Raw genomic sequence first — 17,101 nt, 5'->3', positions numbered from 1 at the left:
GTGTCAAAGGTCACTAGCTATTGTTGTGCCGATCGTCTCATTCTTCTGCATGTTTTTGACGTGCCATTGAATGCCAGGTCGTCAATTCACGCAGGTGTAGCCATCTACACTCAGAGAAGACCTTTAGCTTGGCACTAAGTTGGTTCATTTTCGATAGCGGTGCGCTCAAATTCACTACTTATGTTGTGTGATTAACTAGGGTACTCCATCCGTCACAAATTGCAGATCTTTTTTGTTTTTCTAGATTTATAGTTTTTCTATGCATCTAGACATATGTTATATCTAGAGCTATGCATCTATAAAAATTAAAACAGTCTACAATTTGAAACGGACAGAGTATTTGGTTATGAAATCAAATCTTCCTGCATGAAAATTGATTGCAAGAGGGTTGTTTTCCAAAATGTTGCACCTTTTGCATTCTTACTCGTTTTCATGGTGTACCTTCTGTTTTTTTCTTCCACTTAATACCAGCATACTATTCTGGTCATAAGATATTTTGGCTTTTTCAGCCGATCAGTTTTGCCTCTTTAATTTCAGTTATCCTTCTTCTTTTGTCTTATTGTTTATTCATTGATGATTCTACTCTCTTGCATTTAATACCTTTTGCCTTTTCCTTTTTAACCATATCTCTTTTATCTTTCTATAATTTCAATCATCTTTGGTTCTTTATCCAACTGTTTGTTCATGGATGATTCTTCTCTCTAGCAATTAATTCCTTTGATACCTTTTGCCTTTTCCATTTTATCCATATCTCTTCTATCTCTCTTAATTTCAACCATCTTTAGATCTTTATCCAACTGTTTGTTCATCGATGATTCTACTCTCTTGCAATTAATTCCTTTTCTGAACAAGGAAAATGTAAAAGGATAGCCATAAATCCCTGTCGCAGCGGATACCTAGGATCGGCTGCTCCAGAATCCTCAGCAAGAATTTTCCTAGTATAAATAACAAAAGAAATAAAAAGGAAAAAGAGAGAAAGAAATTAAAAAAATCCAGTGAACCACGCTGCAGCGCTGCCCCCGCCTCGCAGCGAGTGCGTGAGCCGGCCGTTGGCCCCCACCCTGGGCTTGTATTTTCCCGAAAACTATATATACCTCCACGCTCCCTCCCCTCCTCCTTTCCCTTTCCTCCCCCACCCCCACCCACCTCCGCGGCTCCCAAGCCCTAGATGTCCCCCTCCCCCTCCTCCTGCCCCCGCCGCGCCGCCGCCGCCGCCCGCGCCCCGCGCCGATCTCGCCAGATCTCGCGCCAATCGGAGGCCCCGCGCCTCCCCGCGGCCCGATTCGCCGCCAGCGCGCCCGGGAACGGCGCTGATTTGGGCCGGTTTTGGCGGTGAGGTGCGGGTGAGGTCTCGGTGGGTCTGGGCCTTCCGGGGCCCGGTGGATGGATGCGGTGGAGCTGCCGCTTCCAGCGAAGGTGGATTTCGGGAATATCCTGGCGCCGGCAGCGGCCGTGGAGGGGGTGGACGGCGTCGTCGTCGGTGGTGGCGGCCCCGGAGGCGGGGGAGGGGAGGTCCTGAGGCGCTGCGCCGACGCGGATCGGCGGCACGGTGGTGGTATAGTCCCTCTTCCCGCGCTCCTTATCTTCTGGTTGGTTGGCGGTTGGGTGCTTATTCGTCACGGCGGAAGAATTGGGTGTGATTTCGTTGGATTGTTTATGGGGGAGTCGATTTGACTTCTCGTCCGCTTGCTTCTAGTACTACTTGAAATTCCCGCTGCTTCTGTTGTTAGTATTAGTGGGGATGCTTGAGTGATGTGTTGTGGTAGTAAGTAATTTCCATTTCTGTGGCGGAGGGGTACACGGGGCTTCCATTTGTGTCCTGATTGATTGTTTTGTGGTCAATTGATCATGTATCTGCAGATGTATGTTAATGAATTGTGACATGGGAGGGGGAAATCAAGTGGATAGGTTTGGTGACTCGCCTCAGCAGATTTGTGAGCTTTCTCCGTGATGATGTCTGCGGCTTTGATGTTTGTTTGCTGGATTGGCTGATCTCTTGTTTGTGGTTGCTTAAGCAGTACTTCCTGTGCTTGTGTGCTTGTCTGTAATAGATTACATAGTGCTCCCGTTTTTTTTGGAGGTTTGTAAATTCTTTCGGCTGTGTGTACAGTCCTCTGTGTCTTATGTGATCTTTAAGTGCTTGCAGTTTGTTGTCTAGTTCCTCTGTTTTCTGGTGATCTGTAGTTGTTTTATTGTTGTTGTGGATGCATTTATGTGGTGCATGTCATTAAGAAACATAACCTGTCTTTGCTGTTACTCCTGTTCTCCCCCTTTCAATGCCTTCTTTGTTGATTCGTTTGATTTTATGGAGCTTTTTCCTTGGCGTTCCTTGGCAGCATGGACCATGCTGGTTATCTTTGTCGTATTTAAATTTGGTACTAAGTTGGTAGCTCTGTTTACAAGAGAAATGTATATGCTTCTGTTATTACATCCAGTTATTTATGTTGTTTGGATTGGGTAGCTCTTGCCAACTTGGTGCTACTTCATGGATGCATTACTTTGGTATTCGCATTGACCCGCTGAGCAAGACATCATATGTAAATGATGACACTATGCACTAATTTTGTAATGATAATGATTGGTAGGTGTTTTATCCTACAAATGGGGTAGCTACAGGTTGACTTGGTAGTGGCCGTAACTCCCATGGGGTAGGTGTAGATGACAGCAAATGCACCATAACTTTGAGATGTGAAATATGGGTTCAGATGCTCAGTACTCACATTATCTTCTCTGAAATAGAATCATTTTTTGTCTCATTTGAGTGGTCTCAGTTTCGAAACTTATGTTGTGATCCTCAAATCTGCATGATTGGCTGTGCCTATCTTTGTTGGTAATGGGCATAATTTGCAACTACAATCCTCCAAGTTGGCTACTGCTTTGCATTGAGCAGGTTTCCATTGGGTCCAGTTATTGTTTTGTTCGATTATTGCACAAAAGGATTTCCAGCTCTTTCTCTCAGCTGCAGACATTGAGTCCTGCCCTCACCCTCAGTCTTGGAGCTCCTTGCAGTTGAAATTGGATCAGTGCCCTCACCCTCAGTGACCTTTTGAAATTTTAACATGAAGCCATCACTGCATTGTAGTTGGTTTGCACCCTAATTCTGCTTGCAGTTTATTTGTCTTTTCTTTGTGAATCTTGAGTTTTTTTTTGTGAAAATCAATTCCATTTTTCTTTAGGTTTATGATATTTATATGCATGGTTTTGTTCACTGTCTTAATACTTTATGTAATATGGACTTGTATTGTTGCTTTCATGTGTTGATCATTTGGCTGTAAACAAGGGAGATAGGTGAACTTAAATGATGTTAATGGGTCTTTTACTATTTGTTTTGACTTTGTTTTTTTGTGGACTGCTTCGCAATTTTGCTATTGGGAGTTTCCAAAGTGCAGCTGATGTGTCATGTGCTTTGTTCTCACTTCTTTTGAAGTCTATATAAAATCCCTGCTTTAGTGATGCTAAGTTGCCAATGCTGTTTTCCTGTGAGACTAATGTGTCAAATTTCCTTTAGAGGGATTTTAATGGTAGACAATATCGTGAATTTTCTCATGAATATAATATCATGAAGTTCCTTTACAAAGCTTTCTGATGGTCGATAATGTGATGAGTTAATTACCCTCGAATGCAGAAATCCCTTTATAGAGTGTTTAGATAGATTGGCAAGCAACACACGTGTCAGAGCATGTGGATCCTGTAACCTTTAGAAATGTAAATATGCTCTGTATAGAACTTTGCATTCCTCTGGGGCTTGCTTTGATATTGGTTGTTGTTTTCTTTTGACACATTGATTCGTGTATGTTGCTTGTAGGGTTAAAAAATATCTTTATATTCTCCATCTAAAGTTAAAGTACGAACACTGTTCCTTGCAAAAGTTTCTGTTACGCTGTAGGAGTATTTGGCCATTTGTTTCTCTCTCTAAACGTTTACTCTATTTATACTATTTCTTTTTTTATAATCTGATTCACTGCTGATTGATCTGTTAAAAACACACATGGGCAGATGTGAAGCAGCAAAGCCAGAATATAGAAGGCTTTCCGTCCTTTAGAAGTAAAAGGACTTCTTTGGAAGTCCCTATGCAGAAATCTCTTGGTTTTGGCTTGAAGTCTGAAAACGGTAAAAGGGATTTTGTTGGACATGATGCTATTCAATCCTTGCATAAGCAAGATAGCAAGATAGTGGCAAAAAAGACCATAAAGTTGTTGGACGGTCCACCTTGTTCAAAAAGGCCGAAGATTGAGCCAGTACAAACTGGAAGAGATGCCGAAGCTAAGGGACATGACTTCATATCACAGAAGAATGTTCCTGAATTGGCACAATGTGCAGCATCTGGTAAATTATTAAGTTTCTTTATTCATTTTCAGCTGTCCACTTTGATGCAGTTCTCCATAACTCATTCTACAACTCGTGGCATGCATTCAATGATGATTTCAGAGACTGGGACGAGGCACCTTTGTTGGCCTGATATAAGTGATATGTGCACTGTAGATGTATCTTGTTTTGATCCAACATTATTTTGTCAATGTGCTGATTTCCCTATTCCTGCTTCATCTCTCCTCCTTGGGGCCTCTCTTCTATTCAACCTTTTTTTACATAGATAGCCTTCAATTATTTGTTTGGAAGAACTCACAGCCTCTTACTCTACCAGAAATTTCACTTCTGAAAAGTTGAGAAGCCTACACTCTGCTCTGATCCATAATATCCAATGCTGACATTGAAAGTTTTATTTGGGGCATATTCACAAATCACAATCTTGGTGGCAAAGAAACTGTTATGAGTGTGGCAGCCTGGATGGCCACAGTTAGTTAGATAGATTAGGCCTTAGGACTAGATAAGGTTGTTAGGAGCCGGCTGTACAGAGGCATGGCAAGTTATTTGGAATTAATCAAGAAAGAGAGCTCGCCATAGCTCCGCAGAGGCGTGGCATCAAGCCTCGCCTTCCCATCGAGAAAACCAGTCTCAGTTCAGAACATCTGGTAATGTGTGCCAGGAAGATTTGCAAGGATGCTGTAATCTTGTATAACTGGAAAAGGGTGACTAAAAATCTAACTAACATATGTTAGATTCAACAATGAGTTTATACAAAAGATATGAACACTAGGAATAAATGTTGTAAAGACAAATGTGTAGTATGGATGGATGGCTTGTTGCTTATGCCTGTTGAGGGTGCTCTGGTCGTTATATCTCTTGTTCCTATGAAGTTTATCATGCAATGTTTGAAAATTACCTTATTTAAGGAGGTCTTTCCTAGTGGTTTTCCTCTTATGATGTTTCCATTGGCTTGGGGTAACAGCTCACTGCCTCACTCATCTGCGACATGGTTTCAATATGCCTGGGTTGTGTTGTCTTAATATACTAAAATGATTTAACTGAATAATGAATGTTGCTGAGTAAATGTATTCAACTTAAAATATTCGAACTGAACTATAGTACTATACACATCCAGAGATAATATTCAAATGTTTAAAGTACCTAACAGCAGTTAATCAACCGCTTTAGTGGGCTCTGGTCAAGTAAAGATTGGTTTACCCCTTTTTCATGTTTTTGGCCGGTCGTCTCAAAGGGTGTTTGGTTGATTGGATCGGGGCAGGAGATCCCATTAGGAAATGGATTTTTGCTATGCCGTCTGATAATAATACTTGAAATTGGATTCCTGCTAGTTACTGGCCATTTTGTTCCTACAAAATTTATAGCCACTATTTTTTAACAAGTCCATTGTATTGCTTGCCATACTCTTTTTTCAATACACTTCTGATATTGGTCCACTCTGCTGAGGGCTCGTTTGTTCTACTCGCTTTAATCCACATGTTTAGTTTGATATTCTGACAATAAATACTTTTGCACTTATCCTAATTATACACAGAAAAATCTCGGTTGCTCAAGCAGAAGCGCATTTCTGATGCAAAGAGAATTGATAAGAAGAATATTAGGTCTGGTGTCAGATCAAAATATGATTGTTTCTCATCAAAGGCTGGTTTAGCAAATTTTGATTCTGGTTTCTCGGGAAACAGCGTACTTGGTATGTAGTAACTGGTTGCATCTACATCATGCATTTATATCTTAGCAACTGCCAGTTATTTTTCTTTTGTTGACTGATGATCATATGAGCCTAGTGGATAAGTGGATGTAAAATATCTTTGTATGAATATCTTCAAATTGTTTTCTCAAACATTGTACTTAGACATTAAATAATTATGTAAGAAGGTTAGCTCTTGATTTACTAATATTTTGCTTTTGTATTTCAATGCTGCACCGGTAATGTTGATCAATGTCTGCTGACCGCTAATCATGTGCCATTCTCCAAAGATAATTGCTCTTCCATAGTTCCTATCATATATTTTGATGCTCTGTCCTCATAATATATGACAGTGGAATCTAGTTATGCACTTCCTAGCAGTTATGGTTAATTGCATGGCTATATGACATGTTTACTTTTGGTTCATAGATTTGATTTTCCGTTTTGAGATTTTTCGGATTCACTCCTAGCGATCGAAGTTTAGTTAACCTTGGGTGATACCTTCTCAATCATGATGATATATTTTTCTTTCTAATAATACCACTTCCTTTTCTGTTTAATCTTTCTAAAAAGGGTTATCAATTGTCCTTGTGGTTCTATTAAACTTATTTTCTTTGAAGTTTGTTTCACACCCACTCAAAGGTTGGCAGTAGGCATAGGCATGATATGATTCTTGAGTTCATCGACATTCTAATTTCTAATAACTAAAAATGTGTACTTTTTCTCTGTTTTTTTGGTGGTTGATGGTACTTCTTTTGTTTTTTTGCATGCTTTTACTTGCATAAACTAATTTGGAAGCATGCAGTCCTGAGTTACAACACAATGTTATTACTATTTAGGTCTGGATGCCCCTGTTTTGCACTTATAGGATTCTATATTATTTATGGCATGTGATCTTTGCAGTAATAAGAACTTATTTCCATATCTCATTATGGAATGTGCATTGTATTGTTGGTCAAACCTCTTTGCATCACAACTAACCATGATTGGCATGTTTAATCAGGAGCACATGGCCTTAAATCTGATGTCCGTGACATCACAAATCACATTGAGAACCTCTCATTGAGTGAACTTCTCGATGGTACTTACAAGTATTCCAGCTTAGGAAGAGATAAAGGAAAGAAGGTATTGCGTACGAAAGATGAACTCCTAGTCTCTGTCAGAAAAGCGTTTTCTATGCTTTCAGATATGGACTATTGCAATGGAAAAGATGCTAATCTCATCCTGAGCCCTAAACTTCCTTCTGCAAGCACTTCTAGCTATGACATCAAAGAGCAATGTGGTGACAAGCCACCCCCCTTGGTTAAGGTAAGGAAAATCATCATTACTACACCAATTATCATGTATTTAAGTGCCTCAAAGTTTCTGACCCTCAAAGTTTACTACCCAGGACTCTTCACAAATCAATGTCTGTGATACATCACTTTGTCCTCCAAAAGATATCTTAAGCCGTTTAACACTTCCCCATGGACAAGATCTGGACTCACTTTTAGCACCAGGAAGTGAGAGCACAGCTGCAGTTAAGCCTTATATGCCTTCCATGACTGTTCATGGAGCTAGTTTGCCACCATTTCCTTGGTCACATTCACAGGCCGGGGGTTATCGACAAAGTGTTGACTGTGGTAAACATGGGTCGAGTAGGAGTAGTTCCCAGTGGCAGTGGATGAGGGTTGGATGCAACCTCACTCTAGATTATGAAGATTCATCTGTCCATAAAATTGATGATCTTCTTCAAGAGATGGATGCAGCAAAGTTATCTATAATGGGTTCATGTGATGGGCGATATAATTTATGTGGCATGGAATCAACTTCCGGATCACTTGTACAAAATATTCACTCAAGAAAAATTGGGAGTGAGAATGGTTCTCAGCAACTGCAATCCCTGGACCATGGTGACTCTTCAGATGGTTTCCAGAAGCATGACAGTGAACATTCTCTTTTAAAAACACCGCAAGGTATGCTAAGTCTATACCATATCTTGATGACAATATTAGTTGCTAGGGAATTTAACTTGATTTGTCGGAAGTATCTTGCTTTATAGCTCACTATTCTATATATTCTAGATGTACAAATGCTTTGGTGGCCTGACATTCAATATCATATTGATGATCTAAAGCATTTTGAAGCTTACATACTTTTTTTAACAATATTCTACCATCTTCTGCTATCATGTAACATTTGCAAGTTAAACAAGAATAGAAGCCCTTAAGATTTCGTTATTACTAGAGCTAGGTGCTCAGTGCCTCAGTCTGTATCTTACGTACTATTTTCTGCACCATTTATTTGGTGTTTACTCATTTTCGGTTTACTTTGCTTTTGATGATTTACTTATGTGATCTTTCCACAAGCAGTATCGCCAAAGATACAGCGCGCTGCTGAGATCTTATGTGATATGAGAAGAAGCACTGAATCATGGAGTGCCCAAGGATACAGCAATGGGGCAATTAAGTGGCCAAAATCACCATCTGAAAAGGTGATGAAGGCCCGCAAGGCCTCATCCCAGTTTGGTACAGCTGAGAGCTCATCAGGTTCTCGTAACAATGATGCACCTTGGAATGGGAGCAATCACTCTACCAAGAAAATAGTTGACAGGAAGAATGATTCTGCACGCTTGAATAACCCTAGTAAGGGGACTATAAGGTGGCCTGTGCCTATTGAAGATGGTGCCTCTCCTGTCAGGTCCGAGCGAGGTCTTATGCTTGATACAAAGCAACCCCATGGCAATGGCGGAAGGCATCCAGTCCAGGTGTCATCACAGGCACGGCTCGAGAAGGAGTATGAGAACCAGCAGAAGTTGAGGAAAGCAACACTGACCTCATCTCTAGGATCTGCAGGAGATTGGAATAGGGAGAGGAACAGGAGAATGTGAAGTGTACATTATTCATGTCGAAATCATAGGCTATGGTATATCGTCTGGGGGACAGCGGAACCAGGCAACTGTTTCATAAGAGGTCACAGAACATTGGGAGATGTGATAATTTAGGTGGCGGGTGCTGTATCTATTGGGCCATTTGTTGTTGGGGGAACTGTTGTAACTAGTGTAATTTTCCTTTTCATTACCATCACATCACAGGTCTCTCACTGTCTCACTATCTTCTGTTGTGTATTACTAATATATCTCGACCTACTATCAGTGAAGTAATAATAGCATGCGAGGTAATTGCATTCCACGGGTGACTCAGTAGCTTGCATCTTGCTCATTCTGATGGTTGGAAAATCAACATTGGTTATCGGCATAGTCATGTTAAATCGCCATCTCAGTCGTCCGAGCTATATTAACTATATTGTTACATCTGTTGATTGTTCTTGCGGCAAAACTTGACTTTGCTTCAAGATATGCTCACTGCATATTCTTAATGTGCATCATGGAGCTCTGCCCGGCAGATAGAAGGACCTGCTTGATCAATGGTTCGAGCTCAAATTCTGTATGTATAATATCTTGTTTTTGTGTGGCGTGCTTATGCACGTCGAAGTCTGTATATCCACATCGCTAAGTGGTCTGTATATATGTCGTATGTTTCAAGTATCTTATCTACATTTAACTGTGTTTCAATTATCTCGAGCATGTGTTTCGCCACCATGTGCATTGTCCAATTGGGAAAAGGGTAACTAGGCACTGTATTGACTGTTACAGGTATCATGCTAATTCATATGTTTGAGCATACAAATCAACTCCGTTGTGACTTGTGTACTGAGCCCCCTTGGTAGAGCTCCAGCTCCTCCTAAAATGAGGAGCTGGAGGAGCTAGGCTTCTTCTAGTGCTCCTGGGGTGGAGGCGTGGAGTCGTTTTTCATCAAATTATTTGGTAGGGATTCAGCTGGAGCTGCAGGAGAAGTCGGAGCTGGAACCCTGCCTCCGAAGATTAGCATCCGGGCCAACCATGTACAATATGCATGGCATGATAAGTCTGCATTCACTTGAAACCTCCTTTTTTCTGAATAAACTTCGCATGAAGCTGAAAGCCTGCCAATCTGGCTCGAAAAACGGTTACGACAGAGCCTAGCGATTTTGGCTCGCCCATGGCCCAGAAGAAGGCCTGCTAACTGACAGCTTGGCCCCTGGCTCGTACGCCGGCCCGTAACGTCCGCGTCCTACGCCATGGTGGTTCCGCCGCCGCCGCCACCGCCACCGCCTGCGCTGCGCGGCCCGTAACTCCGCTGCCCTGCCGCCTTCTCTCCACTTCGAAGCCACTTTCCACTTGCCAGATGGGGACTGGCCCTGGAGCTTGGAGTCCTCCTCTATTCAATGAAATTGGAACTTTCTCCTGCCGGTTTTGTAAAAAAAAAAACTGATTTCTGTATATTTAATTTCCTCAGTTTAAGGCTAAGGTTCTAGAGAGAAGCTATTTTTGCTCAAAAGTCAAAATCAACCGAATGAAGTGGAAAAATAGAGTAAACTGGTCCCTCGGGTTGGATGTTTCAGTAACTTCAATGGCCAATTGGAGGCCTGCTTATTCAGTTAGTTATTCAGTGCCGGAGACATCTCTGTAAGCAAAATTCAGCAGCTGCCTGATGGGCTAAGAACAAACGAACGAACCGTTGGAAGCGCCGAGCGCAGACTCCGCGGGGCGCGCTCGCCGTTGGCTACCCAAGGGGCGGAATTTCAATATCCAAGAATCATGAAAACCTGGCCACATTGCCAAGTGGCGCCCTTCATTCTTACGTTTTCTATTTAACTGTAACTACAACTTGAGCCTGTTTGGGCAGCCAGGTTGAACCAATATTTCTAGGCTAAGGATAATATGCTGAAATCTAGATGGAAAAAGAGAGAGAATAATCCGCTCGGGCAAGGTTAATTACTAATCGAATTGAGCTAAAATCGAGCTGAACTTGATACCCACGATCTATGAATCCCTTCACCTCTGCAAATTACAGGCGAACCGTTACGCATAACCTTGTTTACTTGTCCATGCATCCCTCTGTCTCTGGCTGCTTGTTGGCACTGGCTTTCTTCATCTCCACCATTTTCAGGTGGCAAGATTTGTTCTGAGCCACCATTTTGAGGTCCTACTTGTTTCTTTTTGCAGAAATAGACTATCAAGGCAACCACAAGAGAAGTGGTCGAGGCAACTCCAGTAGCGATGATGGGTCCTGCAAAGTTGTCAAAGGTGAGGCTACCTGTGCCAGATATGGTGCCCACATTTTGGCAGTTGTTTTGGTCTCCTATCCATTTCTTCTCGATTTGAATGATAGTGTCTCCACCTGTTATGTTGAGGATTGCCTGTGAGATGTCACCGACTAAGGGCGATCCCTTCCTCAATGCCTGAGAAAGAAGAGAAACCCTTTTGTAAAACTCAGGTGCCCATCTCAGGCTGTCACACATTGGTGTGCCAACTTAAATAAAGCTGAATTTGAACTTATGCCAAAGTAAACTTAATATATACAGTTAAAACTTACATATCCAAAACCTGCGGTCTTATATATTGGCCCGACCATGGTGTATCCCATGCAATGCTCTGCGAGAAATAATTTGATGTATGGGATTTCATCTACAAGTGCAGCAATACCACCATTCTTGCTTCCCTTTGAAAGTACATTGTGATAACCTTCAGGGGTGTCATAGGGCTTGATCTTTGATGCATCAAAACCGAGTTCTTCCAAAAGACCCTTGATGTAGGAACCACGCGCATACCCAACGGATTGTCCGGTTTTTAGGAGTTCGTCGACATTCGTTACAGTTGGTTGGAGCTGTTGCACAGTTAGCATGGATGTCAAGCTTGCAGTGTAGCTTGACTTAAGTACCACAAGGAAAAACAGCCATATGACCAATACTATCCGAGAGGTAAGGCGTTTCACCATCTCTTCTGCAGAAATTAGATTACAAGTTAATGTTGTTTTCAGACATCGTAAATGAAAGTTCAGAAAAGAAAAAAAAAATCATAAGGCTCAAGGTTTGGTGATCTTTTCACACATACGGTGGGAGATGTGCCTTCTTGAATTTCTAATTTCATATTGGCTTGATATTTCTTTATACGAGATTTGCCCCCCTATTTAGGAACATGTGAGTTGTAAGAGATGGCTTATGGACTTAAGGCATTTAGTGGTAATCTATTCCGTCATGCATTTTTAGAATTTCATACTCGTTTGATAGTTCTGAACACAAGATTTTTCCGCTTGTTTAATTGGTCACTTTGTGCTGTAGCCTGTAGGACATGGCTTATAAACGCAGCACATTTAGTTGAAAACATCTAAACAATACACATTTCTTTTTTTAAGTTCTGGAATTTTTCTGTATGAAGTAACTTGTCAGGATAAAAAGCATAACGACTTGATCATTATGCTATATATCTAATTTATTTCAGGGAAAAAAGAATTGGGATGAGTGCACTCAACTCTCTTCAAACAGTGAAAAATATATCATTGTAGCTAGCTGTCGTGGAATTGGACCCTGAACATTCTTGTTGTTGCCTAGAAGCTCCAACAACCATATCACAATGCCTGTGTAGATAAAGAGTATGATAGTCCCAAACCACATGCCAGGTGTCAGTGGCTTCAAGAAAATCCATGCATTCTTGTCCACGCTTTCCTTGACAGGAACAACCATTGCTACCCCTGATTCAGTGTAAGGCAGAGTGAAGTCGACGTACAAACTTCTGTTGTACCTAATTGTTATGTCTCCAACTGCTATGTCATACTTCTGTCAGTGTAAAAGGAAATTGTTTAACCAAGAGTCGGGGGAAAAAAAAGAAATTTTGGTTGGGGGATTGGGGGCAGGGGGGATGCAAAGTACCTCAGAAATTGTGTCAATGACTGAGTAAACTCACGAAAGGCTTCGATTTTTTTCTTCTATTATGGTATTGGCACCATTTACTAAACTATCATGGTATTGGAATAGCTGAGTAGTTTGTTTTATTTTGAGATAACATCATGACATAGTAAATTTCAGATCTTGGAAAGCATAAATTTATGCAATCTATACTTTTGACTTGAAAAATATAAACATGTGAAGTATGTCTTACCTTAAGGTAAACTTGGTTGACAAAATCATCGTAGCTTGAACTTACATTCTCTGTGGTGTTAAATACTACGTATTCATAAGGGAGTGCATAAGGAAGTCTCTTTACTGCCTCTTCAAATATTTCGATTGCAAGTCCACTTGCTTTAATTTCACCTGTTAGGGAGTCTTCATTGGCATCTATGTATTTTGGATAACCTGCACCTATGACTATACCAACTTGAAGCTTCTTCCCGTCTGTTGGAATTTCCCACCCTCTGGGCACCTCTGTAGATTCTCCTGGCCAAATCACGGTCTTCAAATTACGTGTGGGTGTGGTGCTCCAGTATGTTGTATTTGATCTCCTTTGATCTGATTGCTGTGAAATTCCATTTTGTGCAGTCCAAAACCCAATTACTCTATGTGCTTTTCCAACTACATTTATTATCTGAAACATGGAAATTTGCAGCTGTCCATCTGTAAGGTCAAAGTAACCACTTAAACCTTGAAACTTGGTTTGCAAAATCTCCTTTAGGACTGCTGGACCATTTCTTGAGTTCTCTAAAGTTTTTGAACTTGTGTAGTTTTCAATTGCAGGTGGTCTTTCAAATTTATCTTCAGTAACCTTTGCCTTTTCTGCTGCTTGTGCTACTGCCCAGATTGTATCATAGCTCCATAGTCCAAAGATGCTTAATTTCAATGTTGGGTCATTGGGATGATCATTTCGGGATCTCATATACCATCTCATGGTGAAATTGTCAAGTTCTGTTGACTTAGGAACATAGGACACAACCCCCAAGGCACCATTCATTGCTTCCACGACTGAATGATTTAGGGAATCTACAAGACTTGCTAGTCCATCTGTTATGATCCAAACAAATCCTTTGCTCATCATGCCAATTTCCTTTGCTTTTGTGAACAAGAGGGAGCCCAAGGAGGAGGACATGTGAACAACAAAAACCCTTGTGTGCATTGTCATCAGCTTGTAGAGTTCTTGGGTAATTTGTTCGCCTGTTGCTGATTCATCTATAGCACTGCGATAAGGAATATGGGCATCTATTCCTTCAAGGACATTAGCAAGATCTGGTATAATACCTCTACCATAATTGTTGTTTACATAGATAGGCACCACCTCTCTCCATCCGTAGGTCTTTATTATGGAGGCGATGCTACTCACTTGTGCAGAGTCACGTGATGTTGCTTGAACAAAATATGGAAGACCAGGGGAAGATAAAGATGTGCTTGTTGCTGTGAATGATATAATTGGGAGTTGATGCTTATTCCCGAGAGCTGATACAAAAACAGCTTGAGAAGATTTCTGTGGGCCAATAATAGCTTGGACATTGTAGTTCTCCAGCAAGTCAAGAACTGTATACATGCGTAGAGTCAGACTTCAACTTTTTGATGGAAGCAATTTTTTTATATTCAGAATTCAGATACTCTGCACCCAGAATTGAATCACTGGGAATAGCTCTATCAAAGTATTCACAAGAGATGGATGGATGGGAATCACTCACTACACTGTTTAACTGTAAGTTATGACAATGGAACATATAAAAAAGGTTGTTCCTGTAAGGTTGCATTGGCTATCATATCAACATAAAGCTATGGTAGAAATCATTTCAATTATAAATGCAATGACATGCATAGCCTTGTTTTCTCCCCACTGATGCAGTACCTGCAGTGAAGGAACTATATGGATTGCAAAAGTTAGGTGCCACTAAATGTAAACATATCATGTTTTTCCATTGCATGAAGTGGTTTTCAAGACATGATTGCCAATGCCTTGTAGCTGTACTATTTCTGAAAAAACCCTCGTCTAATACATCAACGCTGCTTGTTTTCTGCATCCAAACCACTACAATGTACAGATTCCTTCTAGGTACATGCTAAATTTCAGCTAGGGTGCATTTGATAATTCACATTTAATAGTTTATAATTACCCCCATTGTTTCCACATAGGGAGTTATATAATTGGCTAAACTAAAGCACCCCTTCTGCCTCTTTATATATGGAGTTCTCTATTTATTCTGTATAACCATCTAATGGAGTACAACAGCTTTATAGACTTTCAAATGGTTTGCTGTGTTCAAAATCCCAAACTTCCAAGATACTAAAGTGTGCAAACTTTACATAATCAGGTAAACATGTACTCTATCAAAGTGTAAAAATCCATATAAGGATGAAACTCACCTGCAGATGCAGCTTGGACATCATCACTCATGGAGTCCCTGACGTGGAGGACGAGCCGTGTGGTGTAGTTCGGATGGATCGCATAGAAATCCTCGACAGCAATTGAAATGCTGGTATGTGCTACCTTCCCAACTGTTGTCCCCAAATCAAGTACCACCCCTACATGGAATTCTTGTACTTTGCTTTCTGTTACATTTTGGGCTACTGCTGAGCTGAAGGCCAAGAATAGGAACATTGCGATCCTAACTCCTGTTGCCATCTCACTGCGATGTTTGCAGAAGAATCTTTCTGCACTGGTGCACTAGTTATAGATGCATAAGTTGTCATGTCTTTGTTAGTTAAACTGAACTTTGGTCAAATCTCTGTTAGACTACTACTTGATTCTGATCAAAGTTTGTCCCTTCGAGGCAGTTCCTGTCAAGAATTTAAAATTGTTTGCTCTCCCAGTTCGAGGTTTCCTTCATGGCCGGTGGTTTGCTCTCTACTTACTTATCAAAGAATCGATCTCATACTGGACCACAGTGAGCTGAAGACCTGGAAGTTGAACTTCGAAGTCTCGCGTGGTTACAGATGCAAGTGAAATTTCCCTGTGACTTCCAGTAGCAGACTGGGCCTTGTCTGTGATAACTGAATGAATCGGTCAGCAGTATTGAAACGTTGACCCAGCACGGTATGAAAATATGCGAGCAAGTCTGAGCGTGTGTAAAGCGGATTCTGTATATGTACGTGTTTCGAGGGAATGCTATGTCTGTGGGTTTTTTTTAAAGCGCTTTTGTCTGTGTTGAGCCTTGCATATCTTGGGTCGTCTCAGAAGGAAAACCCTTGATGCTGATGTGAATGGGTATAAATTTCAGAACCAGTGCAAGTAGCATCTTGAGACTGCCAATGATAATTTTTTATAGGTACAAGTTTTTTTTAATATATCTTGGTAGCAGTGTTGTTCCGGGACCCTTATTGGGCGCTCGTTCGCCGCTGCGCGCTTGCGACGAACGATCGTCGCTGGTAGCTAGCAGCGCGCGCGCATGCAGCGATCGCGGCTATGATTGGTGCGCTGCATGATGCATGCGTACGTCGCTGTGGATAGCTGGCTTCGGTTCTAAAGTTCCTGTCACATCGAATATTTAGATACTAATTAGTAGTATTAAATATAAACTAATTACAAAATTAATTGCACAGATGGAGGCTAATTTGCGAGACAAATCTATTAAGTCTAATTAGTTCATGATTTGACAATGTGATGCTACAGTAAACATGTGCTAATAGTGGATTAATTAGGTTTAATAGATTCGTCTCGCGAATTAGGCTCTGTCTGTGTAATTAGTTTTATAATTAGTTCATATTTTGTCCTCCTGATTAGCCTCCGAATATTTGATGTGACATGAATTTTAGTCCGGACTAAAGATCCAAACACCCCTAAGCTTCTGACCTTCTGTCAACAGCTGTTGTGCGCTGTTGTGCTTGTATTTCTATTTCTTTGGTTCCCTGGCATTTCATTCTATCTCAGGCTTCTATCAATTTCTCTTTCGGGACAGCGGGTGTGTGGGTGAGTAAGGATCGTTTGACATGAACGTGGAATACATCAACCTAACCAAAAAAGACCATCGACGTAAAAAGAAAAATGGATTATTTAAAATATTGTTAATGGCTGATTTTCACTGGAGAAAAAAGCGAAACATTAACACTACAGGAAGAGGAAAAATGGTTGATCCTGAAAAAAAAGCTTGACAGCTCGTTCATGTTACAAAACACTTGGTCATCTTCTGCATCAAAAGCATCAGCCTGATTTTCAGCTAGAAGAAAAGCTGCATCTTCAATGATAAAAATCAACTTTGATGCTCTGAAAACAAAAAGATTTGAAAAAAAGGAAGAAACGAGTGTAAGTCTTGTGCAAAAGGTTTTACAATAAGAAATAAAAAAAGAAAAAAAGGAATTAAAAAAAAAGAAAACTTACATGCATGTTTAGTA

At 40.9% G+C, this 17,101-nt stretch overlaps 2 protein-coding genes across 3 annotated transcripts; one reads left to right on the top strand and one right to left on the bottom strand.

Annotated features, from left to right (window-relative positions):
- The first annotated feature begins 1,142 nt into the window (after positions 1-1,142).
- Positions 1,143-9,178, top strand: LOC117843954 (uncharacterized). 2 transcript variants are annotated; one of them, XM_034724748.2, is made up of 6 exons: positions 1,145-1,555; positions 3,997-4,326; positions 5,858-6,013; positions 7,014-7,318; positions 7,401-7,965; positions 8,362-9,178. In XM_034724748.2, exons 1-6 carry the CDS (start codon positions 1,384-1,386, stop codon positions 8,877-8,879), a joined length of 2,046 nt encoding a protein of 681 aa, XP_034580639.1. In that variant the 5' UTR covers positions 1,145-1,383; the 3' UTR covers positions 8,880-9,178. The 2 variants fall into 2 exon arrangements, with proteins under 2 accessions (XP_034580648.1, XP_034580639.1); XM_034724757.2 differs by lacking the exon at positions 5,858-6,013 and having other exon boundaries at positions 1,143-1,555.
- Positions 9,179-10,288: 1,110 nt separating this feature from the next.
- Positions 10,289-15,454, bottom strand: LOC117843945 (glutamate receptor 2.7). The gene is made up of 5 exons (XM_034724737.2): positions 15,137-15,454; positions 12,969-14,311; positions 12,343-12,646; positions 11,407-11,813; positions 10,289-11,272 (listed from the first exon to the last, which is right to left on the bottom strand). The coding sequence occupies exons 1-5, from the start codon at positions 15,393-15,395 to the stop codon at positions 10,823-10,825; spliced, it is 2,763 nt and encodes a 920-aa protein (XP_034580628.1). The 5' UTR covers positions 15,396-15,454; the 3' UTR covers positions 10,289-10,822.
- Positions 15,455-17,101: the final 1,647 nt, after the last annotated feature.

This window comes from Setaria viridis, chromosome 1 (assembly GCF_005286985.2).
Source record: "Setaria viridis chromosome 1, Setaria_viridis_v4.0, whole genome shotgun sequence".
NCBI classification, from domain to species: domain Eukaryota; kingdom Viridiplantae; phylum Streptophyta; class Magnoliopsida; order Poales; family Poaceae; genus Setaria; species Setaria viridis.
This window is presented reverse-complemented; position numbering and strand designations above follow the sequence as displayed.